This window comes from Eptatretus burgeri, chromosome 3 (assembly GCF_056783735.1).
Source record: "Eptatretus burgeri isolate ZD-2024b chromosome 3, Ebu_testis_v1, whole genome shotgun sequence".
In the NCBI taxonomy this organism is placed as follows: Eukaryota; Metazoa; Chordata; class Myxini; order Myxiniformes; family Myxinidae; genus Eptatretus; species Eptatretus burgeri.
This window is the reverse complement of record NC_140963.1, coordinates 38,419,471-38,437,360: the sequence shown is the minus strand read 5'-3', so window position 1 is coordinate 38,437,360 and position 17,890 is coordinate 38,419,471. Positions and strand designations below refer to the sequence as shown.

Genomic DNA, 17,890 nt, shown 5'->3' with positions numbered 1-17,890 from the left:
CGCAAACAGAATTCGAAAAGCTTGCCTAGTTTCGGAGATAATTTTTTAGGCGATTTCCATTAGTGGAGATATTTTGACGTCATAACTTTTTTTCTTGGAGGAATTTTCAAAATCGGAGATGGTTACTGTCTGCGCAGGGTATTTTTACATATATATATATATATATATATATATATATATATATATATATATATATATATATATATATATATATATATATATATATATATATATATATATATATATATATATATATATATATATATATGTACACACGCCAAGTTTCACGAAGTTTCGATGAAAACTGTAGGCTGTGAAACAAAAAAGTCCACAAGAAGAAGATGAAGAACAAATCGTGAGTAATTCTTAGAGATCCTCCACGAGGATCGAACAACTCAACGAATTATGATTTTTTTAAACAGTTTAATATGTTTTTTTTTTTGAGTAGTTCAATAATAATACAAGGCCAATACAGTTTTTCAACTCAACAAAGTTTTTGGTGTTTTCTTCCAGTTCCATCTGAAGAATGAAGTTTCAGTTGTTTCAAGTTTGAAGAAGTGGAAAGGAAGAGATGTATTGTAAATTTGTCTCAGGAAATCTCAGGTCTTCCCAGCACTTTCTTGATATTGCTGAAAAAGAATAAATAAATACATCACATGTCTAATATTGAATTAAATAATATAAAACCATTAATTTTTAATCAATTGACCTTATTTTCCCGAATTTTATGGATCATCAAGGTAGAATTGAGATGCTGGGTCAAGGCTGATCTCGTTTTCTGGGTCTCTGCACACACATCGGCTAAAGGAAGTGAAAACAACTGTATATCACCGCATTCATAATGTTCATCATTTTAATACCTTCTTACACAATCCTGGAAACACTGTATTCTCTCCATTACTTTCTGCATCTCAGTTCAATTTTCCTTTCCTTTTGCGTTCAATTTCACATTTTCATTTTCTTCATCACAAAGTCCCACTGGATTTCAATCAACGTTTTTCAAACAATTAATTTTCATGCAGTAAAAGTTTCTAATTGAAAAAAGCTGAACTTACAACTCATCTGTGAAGGTGACGTTTCGGGGAGAATCCACTCGCCTTGGTTACGGAAGATGAGGAAATGAGGAAGAAGCTGGAAAACTGCCACGTGACATCCAACCTGCTTCAATGTAATTACCAACATTCATCGATTTAATTAATTAATTTAATTGCATCGATTTTTTTTTTTAACCAACATTCATCGATTTCATTAATTTTATTGATCATGCAGTTGCACACAATGACTTGTATGCGGATACATTAACACTAATGGCAGACTTTCACCAACTGGAGGACCTCTTTGGTGCTTGTCTGGCGAAGAGTACAGTAAAACATTCGTTTGTTCCCAACACTTCTGAGACATAGACAGAATGGGACACGATGGGGGTGAAGAACATGAAGTTTATACAAAGTTTGGAATAATTTGTAATGTAAGGCAAGAATCTTGGCAACTTATGTTCCAACCGGAAAGATGGTTTCATTCGATGGGGTGGAGGAGAGTTAACGAGCACCTCTTCTGAGGGGTCTTCGGAAAAAAAAAAAACAATAAAAATATAAAAGATTAAACACATTGATATCTTCATCAGTTAAACATCTTGTTCAGGAAAGGGCACAGAAGGGAATGAACTGATGGAACAGGTAACGACGAAAAGGTGAATAGTCCAGTCGAGGGAAGTTAAACTTCTTGTGATTTAACGTGCATAGCGACGACTAAGTCAATAAGTGACCTTCCCACCAAAGTTATCATTACAATTATCTCCACAATTAAGAACATTCTTCTTCATAGAAGGAAGTATGAACAGCAATGTCTATAAAAGAACAAGTGCTAAAATGTAGTTCAGCTAAACGTCCCGATCTTGGGGTTTGCTGTGTTTCCACCGAGTGTGGTCACCGGAACTGCCCAAAGTATTGAAGAGTGCTTACCTGTTGAAGGTCCTGCATGAGGTATGACCTCTCAACACAGTGATGTTTCTGCTGTTGATGTTGATGTTGCAGCCCCTCAGTAACATGTTGCTTCTGTTGCTGTTGCAGCCTGTGATCACAACGAGGGTTCTGCTTTTCCTGCAGCTCCTCAACACCGTGCTGCTTCTGCTGCTGTTGCTCCTTTTGACCCTGTTGACCCTTAAGACCTTGAGACCCCACATGACCCTTTAAACTCCGATATATCCTTTGACCTCTTTGACATTTATACCCGCAGATCCTTTGGACCCGTTGAGACCCCATAGATCCATTTTGATCCCTTTTTTGTAAGAGCCCGTATGACCTTTACACCGTTTGAACTGCTTCGACCCCATAAGAACCCTTTACACACACCACACAAACCTCAAAATAGTCTTTTTGCAACACAGACGACTCTTTTCAGCAGGTGATGTGCAAACTCGTCCCACCCAGAGGGTGGTAAACTGTCCTGGTGACCTTATCTGATCTAAAACTACTTGGAAAAACTACAAAGAAATGAAATCAGATTCCTGGGAGTTTTACAACCCAAAATAGAGCCTCTCCCCCTCCTCCACTGTGAACCTGGTGTTCCTGTCCTCAATTACAATTGTCACTGGAACAAAGACATTCATCGTACCCATCCTCACAATGACATCCGTCATCGACAACGTCACAATCACATCCATCGTCATCGTCACAATCACATCTATCGTCATCGTCACAATCACATCCATCGTCATTGTCGCAATCACATTCGTCGTCTCTGTCGTCGCAATCACATTCGCCGTCATCGTCGCAATCACATTCCTCGTCTTCTGAATCCAATCTGTCATCATCATCTTCCACATCTTTATCTTCCCCATCAGGCTCATCTTCTCCATCTACTTTCTTGTGCTTTCTGTGAACACACAAGAAAAACCAGAACCTCCTTTGAGAGAACATTTCTCTGTGAAGCACAAATGTATCAATCAGAGGACCACCAGATATATAAACTCCAACAACAACATATTCATCAGTAGAGAGGTCCATCGGGATCATAGTTTGCTGTTCTTAATTTGAAGATCAATAATAAAATGAAGACTTGTGAAGAGCTTTACCGGAACCGTTCGTTCATCCATAAATAAATCGCACAAAGCGAGTTGATGATGAGTATCACCATGGAGATGATCCCAACAGCAAATTCAAATCTCGCCCAAAGCGACACGAGTTGTCCAACGTCCATCGGGCCGAAGATGGAACCTTCCCCAAAGATCTGTGGACACGGATATAACAAGTTTAATCAATTAATGTTACTTCAATGAAAACAGGAATCAATTTCCTTCATAACAATCCTTAGATGGGATCCTTTCAAACTGAAGTTGAAACACGACGTTCTGACCACAGGTCCAGTAAACGGATCGAACATTCCAGAACAGGTGTGGTTTCCTTGTAACAAGATTTAAGAGTACATTTGTTCACAGCGTAATCAAACCGTCATTATTTCTTGAATACACAATCTGCTCCGTTCCTAAAACTTCCTTTTCATTCTCATCAATAATGGGATCTTGAAACCTTTACCCTCCGTCCATCAGGGACGGTCTTTCTCTTCGTTTCCCACTAACCTGGTAAGACTTCCTGAAAGCCCAGACTCCCGGACGCACTTGCAGGTGTGCCGGAAACATATCCTCTTGAAATTCCTTGAAAAAACTCAAGAGCACAACAAGGTACGACCACATCGAAGCAGCGAATGTGGCAGAATGGACGAAATGTTCTAAATGGTGAACGCACAATGCATCGCCTCGATGGTCTTTGTGACGCTGCAAGCATTGTTGTCATGGTAACCCCATTCGGTTCCAAACGAACCCATTTCAGTTTTCATTGTATCATCATCCCATGTATTATAAGTAATTATATCATGGTTTGTAATATTTGTGTACAGGTTGGCCTGAAAGTCGTTTTACCCCTCACCAGTAGAGGATTCATTCTTAAACTCTTAAAATAAGGTTTTATTGTGCAGTACTGTACTTACAATATAAAATAATCACTTATTGTATTTGTATGTGCTCCATCACTATGGAGATGATCAACATCAACATCCTGAATGCATCCACATTAAAATGTTCAGCATTGTTTGCATTCTCAATCAAATGCTGTCCAATAGCAGATGCACTCGATGTTGGGATTGATGCTGGGACCTTCCTACAAGCAGGTACCGGCTGTATTCGTGTACCAATAGTGTTTTACCTGATGGACAAAGGGACGTGCTGTTTGATTCTGTCAGTTGGAATCTGGGTAGTTCTGCCGACATACCGAGCATCACACCGACACTGAACTCATAAATAATATTGCTAAATTTTGAGGCAAGCAGAACATCCTTCTTAACTGCAGGAATCAGATGTCGAGAGGTGAAAATCACTCTTGGACGAACATCGAAATACATGTTTGAGATGCATCTTTTGATTTGCTCCTCATATCTTTACGTTCAAGATGTGCATTCAAATATTGAGGAGAGGACCAAGTACATCACATCTCTGAATACCAGAAGCGGCATTTATCTATTCCATGGACCCTGTGTTATGTCGGCAAAGAGTTTGTCCACTCTCTTTGCTGATTTGTGCAAAGAAGAAGAACACTAACTCGTCTCACGATCACAGATGTTGATGAAGAGGATTCTGAAACAGCCTCAGGGGCTCTGCCTCAGACCCTGCAACCTCCAACTGGAGAGCTGAACACTGAACAAGCTCCTCTCACCTCGACCGTTGGGAGGTGATGACGCATCAAGAGAGAACGTCCAATCGGAATAGACTGTTCATCGGTGTCTATTCGACTGTTATTCTTCCTAACCTCATTCAGTTGGTGTGAATTTCACCTGAAGAGAGCACAATGAAAAGGCTTGTGGTTTTCTTTTAGTCTGTTTTATGGTAAAGTCCTTCAAATGTCTCAACTCATTAACTTTTTTTTTAATTTCTGCACAATAAAACCTCTCCATTGAAAGAGTTCAACAACAAATGTTTATGTCTCGTGGGGTTTGTAATGGAAGGACTCAAAAAGGGTGTGGATGGGGCAATTAAAGGGGTGAGGCCAGCATTAGGATTGAGTTTAGAAATCGAGCACTTAATGTTAAAATTGTGGTTTCCGTTATATTGGAGTTCAAGTAAATACCACCCATCATTTCACTGATGGGAATACTAAAGGGCGAGGGAGAAAAAGAGGGGGGAAGAGGGAGAGAGGGGGGGAGAGAGAGAGAGGGGGAGAGAGAGAGAGAGAGAGAGAGAGAGAGAGAGAGAGAGAGAGAGAGAGAGAGAGAGAGAGAGAGAGAGAGAGAGAGAGAGAGAGAGAGAGGGGAGAGAGGGAGAGAGAGAGGGGAGAGAGAGAGAGCGAGGAGAGGGGACGGAGGAGGAACTAGGAGGGAGGAGGAGCAAGGAGGGAGGAGGAGCAAGGAGGGATGGGGAAGAGAAGACAGTGTGAGGTGAGACGAAGGGAAGGCAGACGTGCGGTGGAGCAATAATTGTGGAGCTATTGAACAGCTCCCAAGATGAGAGCATCCATTTTAATAGGATTACCTTTTCTTTATAAATTGAAGGTAGCATTTAATTGAGGAAGCCAAAGTATTTAAGATGCTCTCAGTAAGCTACCGTTTTTGACTGTTGGTAATCAAAGCAAGTAGGCTATCTCTATCTCTCTCTCTCTCTCTCTCTCTCTCTCTCTCTCTCTCTCTCTCTCTCTCTCTCTCTCTCTCTCTCTCTCTCTCTCTCTCTCTCTCTCTCTCTCTCTCTCTCTCTCTTTCTCTTTCTCTTTCTCTCTTTCTCTTTCTCTCTCTTTCTCTCTCTTTCTCTCTCTTTCTCTCTCTCTCTCATGCAGCTGAACATCTGGCTTTCTTGTTGGCCCTTGTAACAACATTCTTTGAGCCTTGAGCTCGGAGAAGCCCAATCATAAATCAGCACTGTTTTGGTATAGTTCAAAAGGGAACATTTTGCAGTAGAATGAGACGATAATATGTATTGTGATAAAGATCTGCCTGACCAATAACAGATCTTCTTGCTAGTGAAAAGATCAATGCTTTGTCAGACCAGGAGAGAACCAGTGCTGGGGTGTTGTTACTTTAAAAGAATACCATATCTAAGAAAGAAACTATAAATCTGATGAAAGTTGGGAACTCATGAAAACAGATAAGCAGGGAAAAGTTAATATAAAGTAAACCAAACTGCTTGCAGGCCAGAATTTGACTGAGCTGGTATACTGCAGGTATTCTGTGCCTTTCTACTCTCGCGTACACTTTTGGTGCATATTAAAGCTCTTCTCTACGACGATTGGTGTAGTCATTGCTTGATTTCAGTCAGCTGTGAAACCCTGATCTCGACATAATTACTACCCAGAAGCGTCCATAGAAAAAATCCAGACGTGTCTGGAGCCAAGCTGATAAACACAAACACTGCCTGGACACATTCGGTGACAAACACCGCCCAGACACGTCTGGAAACAAACACCGCTTTGACACATCCAGAGAAAAACCTGACCGGACACGTCAAGAGACAAACACCGTCCACACATAACCACTGTACGGATATGTCCAGAGACAGACAGAAAGAGAGAGAAGGAAGGGGGAGTGTGAGAGCGATGTGGGAGGAGGGTGCTGCAGTGTATTGGGAGGGAGTCGAGCAAAGATGGGACACAGAGAGAGTGAGAGATGCTTTATGAACAAAACACACACACACACACGGCTGATTTTGGCAACAACCCAAAAACCTCGAGTGGCATTCACCGAAAAATAATGTTGCATTTATATTAATTTATATAGATGTTTCAGGGATATGTTCACAAACATGAATCTTTAGAAACAGCTGCATGTTCTGTGTGAAAAAAAAAATTTGCTCGGTAATTTAGAAAACAGGTTAATACGGAAAACGGCTCGGAAATCGGGTGTTATTTCAGAATTCGCTCAGGGTGACGGAGAACGAACCACTCGCTTCTGGTTTCAGAACAGCATCCACTTGTTCAGGGTGGCAGATCATGCACCACTTGCTCAGGCTGGTGGAACACAAACCACTCACTCAGGGCGGTGGAGCATGCACCACACGCTCATGGTGGCAGAGCATGAACCACTCAATCAAGGCAGCGAATCATGAACCACTTGCTCAGGGCGATGGAGCACAAACCACTCGCTTCGGGCGGCAGAGCACGAAGCACTCGATCAGGGTGGCGGAGCACGAACCACTTGCTCAGGGCAGCACAGCATGAACCACTCACTCTGAATGATGTGGCGAGCAAAAGCGTCCTCACTGAGTGAACGATTTGCTCAGAAGGACATAGCGCAGAACTGCCATTGACTGTAAGGCAATCGGTAAGTGGTTTAAGTGCTCATGCATGCAATCCAATGAAATGGTTGATAAGGAACGGTTGGCCAGGTCGTCGCTGCATGTCATACAGGATACCTTTAACTTTAAAGCCGGTCTTCACTGCGCACACAGCAGTTAATTAAATAGAATGAATTCGTTCAATTAATGACTTTATCCACAAAAGAGTTGCAGCTTAATGAAGAACAACCCTAGCGACATTGCAAAGTTCAATCGCCCGTGAAATAAACATTGCAGATAATCCACCATCTGCCTGCTCATCTGTGTATGCATCACGCGGCACATCTGTTCAGGGTCCACACAAACGTCATAACTTTTTTTTAACGTCCATTTTTCACCAGATTTGCTTTGATTCTCTGCAGAGCATCTCGCAAAATCTCCGAAAATATCGACACAGATCTGTGAGACACAATAGATCGGCAGCCCCTGTGGGGGGAGATGGCATGAGGTCGAGCAGTGAATGTATTGAATCATAAAGCTCAATGAAACTGGTTAATTTTGGCACATTCCTGTATTTTTTGTTCACTCTATAATTTTACAAACAGGAGAAAAAGATAAGTTTAATGATTTGGAAATTTCACATTTTCCTGTGTTTCGCTTGAGGAGGGAACATAGCCTTGCTTGCTTCAAGTAAGTAGGTATATCTGCTTAGTTATAAGACTTTATTTCTTTACATTATCAGATTTCACAACAGATTTCAACACTTATTTAGTCCGGACGATATCGGATCCTCAAAACCGAAATACTATTTTGATGATATACTTCAATTCGGCTGTAAGAGTCGATCGTGGAAAATCGTATCATATAATGCATGAAATCACTCCAAGCTCCAAATTTGAAAACTGGAGTACTTACAAAAGCGATGTACACAACGATTCGTACCTGTGATGAACAGGTATTCGATAATACAAGTGAGGAAAGTGAAAGAAAAATCTTTATCATAAAGAAATCGTTGCGGGCTGTTCCAAGTCAGGGCATGGTTGAGCAGTCCAAAAAACATGGCGGCTTCAGACCTCAGGGAGGTTACCCAGGAAACGTCTTTATACCCCAGAGTGAGGTGGCCGAGGATCGCCTGATGGAGAGAATTTTAAAAGGACATTAATTAATTATCTTCAAAACGGGTGTTTAAATGAACTGAAACAACCAATTTTCACTCTTGCACTTCTTTGGAGTTCAATTTGTATGCCTGCACAGTTTCATAATGCTAGGATTTATTATTTTCGAGTTATGGAGAAGACACGTGCGCACACAAATCACACACACACACACACACACACACACACACACACACACACACACACACACACACACACACCGATGTATGAGCATTTAACATTTACTTCGCTGTTCTCACACGAATCTGAATATCTCTCAAAATCTTCGTTCGAAGATCGAGTATCTCACCGAGCAGGTGATTTTCTAACCCTCATGGGTCGTCCTGGACTTGCAACCGTTTCATTCCTTTCATTTACCCCGCAACAAAATGCGAAGGAGGTTGTTTTCACCTCTTTCTGTCTGTTTGTTTCACCTCTTTCTGTCTGTTTGTTTGTTCCGTGCAAAATCGAAGATTTTTCAAGTAAATTAGTTCGTCAATATTGTTATTCTGTCTGTTTGTTTGTTTGCTTATCGCCAACAGGTCACAATTTTAAGCCGATCTTCATGAAGCTTCATCACTTGGTAGAGTTTGTCATCAGGATGAAGCCTGTTGTTTTTGAGGTCAAAAGATCATAAGGTCAACATAGGGCAAAGGTCAACAACTTTGGTGAGATTTATAAAATCCTCAATTTTCATCTGATCGACTTAAAATTTGAAGAGGATTTATATTTCAGGTCAATTAATTCAACCAACCAATTATTTTTGAGGTCAACATGGACCAAAAGGTCAGCATCGGCCCAAGGTCAAGAACCAAGTTGGTATTTCTAAAATCCGCAATTTCCATCTGATTGACTTGAAACTTGAAGAAGATATATATCAGGTCACTGAATTCAAACTGTGAATTATTTTTGAAGTCACCATGGACCAAAAGGTCAGCACAAGCCAAAGGTCAACAACTTGAGTGAGATTTCTAAAATCCTCAATTCTTTCTTTCCAAATTCCTCAATCGGTTCTTCTGACCACGTCGTTGTCAAAGTGGACATCTCTCTGGCTATTATCAGAGAACCACCTCACCGCCGTCGAGTCTGGCATTTCACTCAAGCTGACTGGCACGATCTCCAAGCGGCCATCAAACTTATAGACTGGTCTCCTATCGCTACTTTCTCCAACATCAACTCATCCTGGGAATTCTTTCAAAGAAACTTGCTCTCCCTCATGCACAGATTTATCCCCTCGAGTCTTCAGTTGTCCTACCCTTCCTCCCGCCCTTGGTTCACTGAAGCTTGTGGCGAGGCAGTTGTCCTGAAACAACTTGTGTTTGCCTCATGGAAAGCAAACCCAACTGAGGGTAATCTCAGTTCCTTCCATAAAGCTCGGAACAAGTGTGTATCTACTCTCAGGAGAGCCAGAAAACATCATCTTTGAAAGCTCAAGTCCGAACTTTCAAACCTCTCTCCCTCCTCAAAAATCGAAGTGGCGTCTTCTGAAATCTGTTTCTGGTGGATGTTCCCCCTTCATCCCCTCGCTGAACTTAAATTGCCACACTGCTGACACCGCACGTGAAAAGGCTGAATGCCTAAACTCGGTGTTTGCAGCCAAATCTTGTGTCCAAAACCCATCACATTCTCTCACCACCTTACCCAGTTGCACCCATCTGTCCCTGGACTCTGTATCCTTTTCTCCTGACAAGGTGGAGAGCTTGCTGTCAAACCTCGACTCAGATACTGCAACCAGTCCAGACGACATCAGCCCACGTGTCCTAAAAACCTGCTCGTCTGCTCTTGCTCACCCTCTCTCTGTTTTATTCACCCTCGTATTTACCCAACGTCATCTGCCATCTGCTTGGAAATCAGCAAACATTTCTGTCCTGCATAAAAATGTGCAAAAACAGATCCCTGCAACTACAGACCAATCAGCCTTCTCCAAATCATCAGCAAGGTTATGGAATCCATCATCGCTTCAGACATTAAATCCTTCCTCTTCTCCAATGGCTTGATTTCCGATCATCAACTTGGTTTCAGACCAGGTCAATCTACCCTGGATATGCTGCTTCTGTTCTCCCAACAATGGATGGAGGTCCTCAATGCTGGACATTAAATCAGAACCATATCTCTATACATATCACGTGCGTTGGAGACGGTCTGGCACCCTGCTCTGCTCACCAAACTCTCTTCCTATGGTATCCAAGGCCATCTCCACTCATGGCTCGCAGACTTCCTCTCCTGTCGCTGTCAACATGTGGCCCCAAATGTAGTTCTTTCATCCCCTCTTCCTGTTCAGGCTGGAGTTCCTCAAGGTAGCGTTCTGGGCCCTGTTCTTTTTCTGGTTTTCATCAATGATCTCTCTGACTCTCTGGAAAAAAAACTCTTTCTCTCTTTGCTGATGACTCCACCCCCTGCCTTACCATCTGTCATCCCTCAGACCGGCAAGCAGCAGCTTCTTCGTTCTCTGCAGATCTGGATAAAATCACAAACTGGTCCAACACGTGGAACATGTCTTTCAATCCGGACAAATCTCATACTCTCACTTTTTCTCTCCGAAAGGACCATTTAGAAACCTCCCCATCCACTTTCTCAACAATCCTCTGAAAGAAGTCCTTTCTTTCAAGCTTCTCATCTCACTATCTGTCATGACCTTTCCTGGGAAAGCCACATTTCAAACCTGGCCTCAAAAGCCAGTCAGCGAATGGGAATCCTCCGTCGTGCAAAGTCCTTCCTTGGCCCACCTCAGCTCCTGACCACCAACAAAGCTTTCGTCCACAGCCTGATGGAGTACTGCTCACCCCTCCAGGCTGGTGCTCCTGCCTCCCACCTTTCTCAGCTTCACGCTGTGGAAACCAAGGCATTTCGGATAATTGGCATCTCCCGCGATGAGGCTGAGTCTTTGGGCCTCTCACTCTCTCACTGCATGCTGGTCAGTGGTCTTTCTGTCTTCCACAGTCTCCTCTCAGGCCTCGCCCCCCCCCCCCGCTATCTGCAATTTGGCCCACCACATTTCCGCAGGGTGCTTAAGGTCCGCCAACAACGCCCTTCTGTTAAAACTACCAAAATCACGAATCACTGCTCACCTTCACTCTTTCATTCCTATTTTTTTCCCCGCCTTTGAAATAAACTCCTTCACTCTGTTCAATCCCAATCTTCCCTCCAACCCTTCAAAACAGCTGTTCACCACCACCTCTTATCATCCCCCATACAAATCCTCGATATTTTCTACCCCCGATAATCCACCCAAGCCCACCTCCGTCAAATTCCCTGCTCTCCTTCCTGAAAGTCCCTGTAATATCCATCTTGTATTCCCCGCCCCATTCCTCTCCCTTCCACAGATCCCCTAATGTCTCTGTTCCCCACTGTTTTGTCCTTTCCGCTCCCACTCCTCTTGTCTCATGCCCCCCCCCCCTTGCTGTGTGTTGTGTGTTCGCTCTTATACGAGCCTCGACAAGGAATACAAATGTTTTTTTTTTAAACCCTCACACCCCAAACCGTAACCTCACATGAAAAACCAAACCAAAACCTTCATACCCCAAACCCAAACCCAAACCCTAACCTTCACACTTAAAACCCAAACCCAAACCTTCATATCCCAAACCCAAACCCAACTCTAATCCCAAGATCATTAATCATTTTTACACAATTTTTTTTTTTTAAAACAAGCTCAAATGAGCGAAGATCCTCGTTTTCTTAATGATGACGTCAAAAAAACGAATATAATGTCATTGTGATGTATCAGGTTTGCGATAAATTATCTGTGCTAATGGCCGGCTTTATTCCCGCAAACAAAATTCAAACAGCTTGCCTAGTTTCGGAGATAATGGTACAGGCAATTTCCATTCGTGGTGATATTATGACATCAACTTTTTTTCTCGGAAGAATTTCCAAAATCGGAGATGGTTACTGCCTGAGCGTGGGCTTTCTGCATATACATGGCAAGTTTCACAAAGATCCGATGAAAACTCTGGGTTGCGAAACAAAGTGTCAAAAAATAGGAATGACGTCATAAAAATTGATATGACGTCATAGTGATGAATCATATGTGCGGTAATTCATCTCTGCTGAGGCCCTGTTTGATTCCCGCAAACAGAATAAAAAAAAGCTTCCCTTGTTTCGGAGATAATTTTTTAGTCGATTGCCATTAGCGGAGATATTTTGACGTCATAACTTTTTTTCTCGGAGGAATTTTCAAAAGCGGAGATGGTTACTGTCTGCGCAGGGTATTTTTACATGTATCTGCCAAGTTTCAGGAAGTTTCGATGAAAACTGTAGGCTGTGAAACAAAAAAGTCCACAAGAAGAAGATGAAGAACAACAACGTGAGTAAGACTTAGAGATCCTCCACAAGGATCTAATAAGTCCACAAGAAGAAGAAGAAAAACAACAACAACTTAAGTAAGATTTAGAGATCCTCCACGAGGTTCTAACAACTCAAGGAATTATGATTTTTTAAACAGTTTAATGTTTTTTTTTTTTTTAGCAGTTCAATAATAATACAAGGTCAATACAGTTTTTCAACTCAACAAAGTTTTTGGTTTTTTCTTCCAGTTCCATCTGAAGAATGAAGTTTCAGTTGTTTCAAGTTTGAAGAAGTGGAAAGGAAGAGATGTATTGCAAATTTGTCTCAGGAAATCTCAGGTCTTCCCAGCACTTTCTTGATATTGCTGAAAAAGAATAAATAAATACATCACATGTCTAATATTGAATTAAATAATATAAAACCATTAATTTTTAATAAACTGAACTTACCACTCATCAAGCACCATCCAACCAAGAATGACATGGATAGATTGGTTGAGATCTCCAAAGGTCTCCAAGATAGAAATAATTTTCGAGTCTGGAAGGTCGGTCTCATATTTTGCGCCCTCAAGGTGGAACTCTTTTCCTGATTTTCCCGAATTTTATGGATCATCAAGGTAGAATTGAGATGCTGGGTCAAGGCTGAACTCGTTTTCTGGGTCTCTGCACACACATCGGCTAAAGGAAGTGAAAACCACTGTATATCACCGCATTCATAATGTTCATCATTTTAATACCTTCTTACACAATCCTGGAAACACTGTATTCTCTCCATTGCTTTCTGCATCTCAGTTCATTATCTTGCCAAAGCAAGATTTGTTACTCGATCGGTTTGTTTGTTTTTTTGTTTATATATTTATATATTTGTTGTTCGTCTTTCGGCTGCTCCCATTAGGGGTCGCCACAGCGGATCATCCGTTATGATCCGCACACTGATTTGGCACAGGTTTTATGCCGGATGCCCTTCCTGACGCAACCCTGGTCGCCTCTTACGACACAGGGATAAGGATTGGGTTTCGCCATGATTCCGGGCTGCCCTACCCCCTCTCATTGCGCGGCCCAGTGCAGAGCTCCCGTCTTCAAGCGATCCTCCAACCCAAGCCTCCGAGTAGCCGGATTACAGGCGCACGCCACTACGCCCGGTATTATATATTTATATATTTGTCTGTTACAATTGATTTTCAACTTGCTCTCCGAGTCAGAGTTCTAAAGCAATGGCTCTCAAACTTGACATGTATACTCGTGAGGGCAATGGCTTTCGACGCCCAAAATCAAAGGTCAAGGTCACCAGAAGGTGAAACATCAAAATCAACGAAACCCTTAGCTTTTGAGTAAAATTTATCGGATCATCTCCAAACTCGGTGGATAAAAAGCAGATCATCTCCAAACTCGATGGATATCGATAGTCAGTCAGCTGATTAGTTTTTGGTGGCGATCGGCCTTGACTTTCATGGTTAGCGCCTAAGGTCAAAGTTGACCTTCATGAAGGTCATTTTTAAATATTTGACTAACAATATCGAGTAGTACCTCAAATTGAAGCCCGAGAAGAGTGTTTCTCAGATATATAAAAATTTCGTCGTTATGACGTCATTTGATGGTGTCAGCTCAGGTTAGATCTGTGACCTGCTACAGGTACCATGTAAACCTGTACTAACCTGTTCCATGGTCGGGTTGTCGGCGACTAAACCGTCACCCCCACCAGGTTTTCTGGTGAGGAGGGTGTCTGGATATGGACACCCAGCAGGATTAAAAACAAAACCTGTCAAAGGGCAGAGGAGCTCCTTGTGAGCCAACGGCCATCCATATCTCGTGCCCAACTGTGTCTGCGGACGTCCTCCTGCAGTTGGGTTACTTTTTTATTAGGAGGTTGGTGGCAGGATTTGCACTCCGGCCACTGTGAAACCCTTCATTCCGCAAAACACAAAAACGCAAAAAAAATCTGAAAACCCACTCCGTGGGAGTACCTCCTGTGCAGCTTCCCTTCGCAGGGCAGCTCACCGGATGACGGGATTGGGGCAAAGCCTTCGGGACCCCCAATCTTTGATAGGAGGGAAACCACGGGGTAACATCCCTGGGTCAGATTGCGGGAGAGTGTGTCGGAGTGGTGCTGAGGTGTCGTCCACCAGACGGCGGTCTCCTTGGGTTAACCTGAGGCGGTCCCTTCGGGTGGGTGCCTGGAATGTCCTATCCCTAAGAGAGGATGATCACCTGTCTCTGTTATCATCTGAGCTCAAGCGTTTGGACATCGGGATTGCAGCTCTCTCTGAGGTTCGGAGACCAGATTGCAGCGAGATAATGGTGGGTGGTTACACCTACTAGTGGTCTGGTCGCTCTGATGGTTACCATACCCAAGGAGTTGCTGTAGCTGTGTCCAATAAGCTGACCCCAATGATAATTGAGGTAACACCGGTCAACGAGCGTATTATGAGATTAAGGATTCGTCACTCATTAGGTGTCATTTCCCTGGTCTCTGTTTATGCTCCGACTGAGGCGAGTGATCTCACCGTGAAGGACACAGTCTACGCCACGCTCAAGTCTGTGGTTGATCAGTGCCCCAGACGAGATACACTTCTAGTCTTGGGGGATTTCAATGCTTCGACTGGAACTGATAGGGATGGTTATGAGGTGTGTGTTGGTCCCCATGGGTCAGGAACTATGAACCAGAATAGCACTAAGTTCCTTGACTTTGCAAGAAGTCATGGACTTAGGGTGGCTGGTTCATGGTTTCAGCGCCCACAAGCTCATCGCTGGACTTGGCATTCCAACGCTGGCAGTGTGGCAAAGGAGATTGACCATGTCCTCATTGATGGTCATTGGAGGATGATCCAGAACTGCAGGGTCTACCGGAGTGCTCAGTTCCTCAATACTGACCACAGGCTTGTTGTAGCAACTCTAAAGCTGCACCTTAAATCTTGGAGAATGGTACCATCCCAGCCTAGGCTGGATGTTGGCAAGCTCAGGGATGAGAGAGTAGCTGAGGAGTTTGCAAACAGGCTGAGTGGACACTTGGGGGGGTCTGGGTGCTTTGGGGGGTCCTGAAGAGTTGTGGATTGCCTTCAAGGCCACCTTCCTTGATGTTGCCGGTGGATGTCTTGGAACTCACCACAGGGCAAAGAAGAATTTTGTCTCTCAAGGGACACTGGATACCATTGACCAGAGTCGCAGGGCCAGGCTGAATGGCAGAGCTGAGCTGTTCAGGGAGCTGAGGCGTAAAACTGTACGTGCACTGAGGGTGGACAAGGAGGCCTATGTGCGAGGAATCTGTGAGGGGGTAGAGCATCACCTGTGGCCAAGTGATTCTCATCCCGCTTACAGGGAAATTCGCGCATTGCGTTCATCCAAGCCAATCCCTCGGAGCACTGCAGTTAGAGCAGAGAGTGGTAGGCTCTTGACAGAGGAGTCTGAAGTGAAGGCCCGCTGGCCGGTTACTTTGATCGGTTGTACCAGGCTGATCCCCCAGCTGGCGAGTTGGACGTCAAGGGTGTTACAATCCCTGTTGCTGACCCTCGAATCAACTGTGGTCCACCTTCGCTTCTGGAAACACGGGCTGCGGTGAACCAGTTGAAACGGGGCAAAGCTCCAGGGATCTGTGTCATCCATGCTGAACTTCTCAAGGCTGGTGGAAATGCTGTGGAATATGATGGGGAATAACACAACTTTGGTCGGGTCTGCGCATGGGGTTACAATAATGTCTTACCATCTGTCTTCGTTCACCACGACAGCCACAAATGTCTCCCGCGGACGGCAGACATCCTCCCGCACCTCCGCCTTGATGCAGTGGCACGGGGTTCAGTGCAATGCAATTCATATCACTGAGTTCGATGCAAGGCGATTCCGCAGCTTGGAACCATCTGGCCGGAAGTGAAGTGGAGCTGCTTCCAGTCATGGTGGCTGGCCCGTGTGCTGGCCGGGGCCCAACCAGAGCGCCCGATTCGGGTGACATCGCTTCACGTCGTTTCCCCCACCCCGCACCACCAGATCTATAAAAGGATGGGTCACTGGGCGGTGGGAGTCGTCCAAGTGTCATTCCTGCTCGTCATTCCTGTTGGCTCATTCTGTCTGGCTTGGGATTGACAACCTACCCATTCACTTGCTGGCTCCGCCCTTCTTTACCAATTTGCCTGCTGACTCCGCCTTCACCACCTCGCCACTCTTCTCTACCAATTCACATGCTGACTCTGCATTCTTCAGCACCTCGCCACTCTTCTCCACCCATTGGCTTTTGACTCCACCCAAGTCCCTCCCTTCACACCCGATGGTCACGGCTCATTTTCTGGACAGACGCCAGCTGCACGAAGCAAGAGACGACGCACCAGCTGTCAGGGAGGTATCGCCCAGTGGAGCATCCCCCTACAACATATTGGTGGCGCAGTCGGGCAAGGTATTGAGAGACCATTAGCCTCATCTCCTCTCGTTTTTCTCTTAATTTACTCCTCTTCATCGGTGTGCACGTGCATGTGTGTGTGCGTGTGCATCTGTCCTTGCTTAAGTGAAGATTGTACAAGAATTATATTGGGATAACTCTGCTCTGTGTCTGCTATTGTACATTGCTTGTATTATTGCCACACCTATCATTTCTTCCTATCCCTGCTCACACACCACAATAAAAGCTATATTCACTCTGCCGCATAGCTTTGCTCGCCTGCAATAAATCCTTGTCAAAACATTCCCAGCTCGTTTTTGTGTTTTCATTGATCCAGCATGGTCCATACCCTCACTTCACCGGGACTTTATTCCCAACGATCCGTTCCTTTTCGCCAGTACGTCCTTGGCAATGTCGCTCAGCTGCATCTGGTCCAGTAAAGTGATTCAGTTCGGACAAGGCGTACCGAGGTAGTGTCCTCCAGTAATTAGGTCACGTGATTAATTAGGTAACCCGATTAACCCAGAGACGGGAGGACCTAGGACACGTGCTTGAGTTATTCGAGTTCACGGTCGGTTGGCAACCTGCCGTGTCATGGAATTATCCGTGTGCGACGGCCTGGAATTCAGTGGAGTCTTGTGGGAACACGAGATGGTTCCCCCCACTGGTGGTCTTCTCACCCGACCTCCGGTCCGCAAAAATACATATCTGTGTGAATGAGCTCTTCGAGGAGCCAACCACCGAATAAAAAAATTAAACTTAAATTAACACACAAAAAAAAAAAACAATGAATGCATGCAAAGTACCACTGAACTCCAGGAACTGTAAATGCTTTTGC

At 44.0% G+C, this 17,890-nt stretch overlaps 1 protein-coding gene and 1 pseudogene across 8 annotated transcripts; both read right to left on the bottom strand.

Annotated features, from left to right (window-relative positions):
• Nucleotides 1-414: 414 nt before the first annotated feature.
• LOC147029719 (uncharacterized) lies at nt 415-9,516 on the bottom strand. 8 transcript variants are annotated; one of them, XR_015056054.1, is made up of 5 exons: nt 8,192-9,516; nt 3,074-3,228; nt 1,056-2,874; nt 710-801; nt 415-629 (listed from the first exon to the last, which is right to left on the bottom strand). XR_015056054.1 is itself a non-coding variant. In XM_085872991.1 (3 exons), the coding sequence occupies exons 1-3, from the start codon at nt 8,249-8,251 to the stop codon at nt 2,574-2,576; spliced, it is 516 nt and encodes a 171-aa protein (XP_085729117.1). In that variant the 5' UTR covers nt 8,252-9,516; the 3' UTR covers nt 415-2,573. The 8 variants fall into 8 exon arrangements, 1 of the variants encoding a protein (XP_085729117.1); XR_015056053.1 differs by having other exon boundaries at nt 710-786; XR_015056050.1 differs by having other exon boundaries at nt 710-2,874.
• Nucleotides 9,517-13,692: 4,176 nt separating this feature from the next.
• On the bottom strand, nt 13,693-13,833 carry LOC147029718 (signal recognition particle RNA; annotated as a pseudogene).
• Nucleotides 13,834-17,890: the final 4,057 nt, after the last annotated feature.

What these genes read in the sequence shown, in the direction of transcription:
- LOC147029719 (XM_085872991.1), bottom strand. Translation starts at nt 8,251, where the DNA reads ATGATAAAGATTTTTCTTTCACTTTCCTCACTTGTATTATCGAATACC. An exon ending in CGAATACCTGTTCATCACAG is followed by an intron (nt 3,229 to 8,191) that starts GTACGAATCGTT and finishes CCGTGTCCACAG; the next exon opens with ATCTTTGGGGAAGGTTCCAT. An exon ending in TGGATGAACGAACGGTTCCG is followed by an intron (nt 2,875 to 3,073) that starts GTAAAGCTCTTC and finishes GTGTGTTCACAG; the next exon opens with AAAGCACAAGAAAGTAGATG.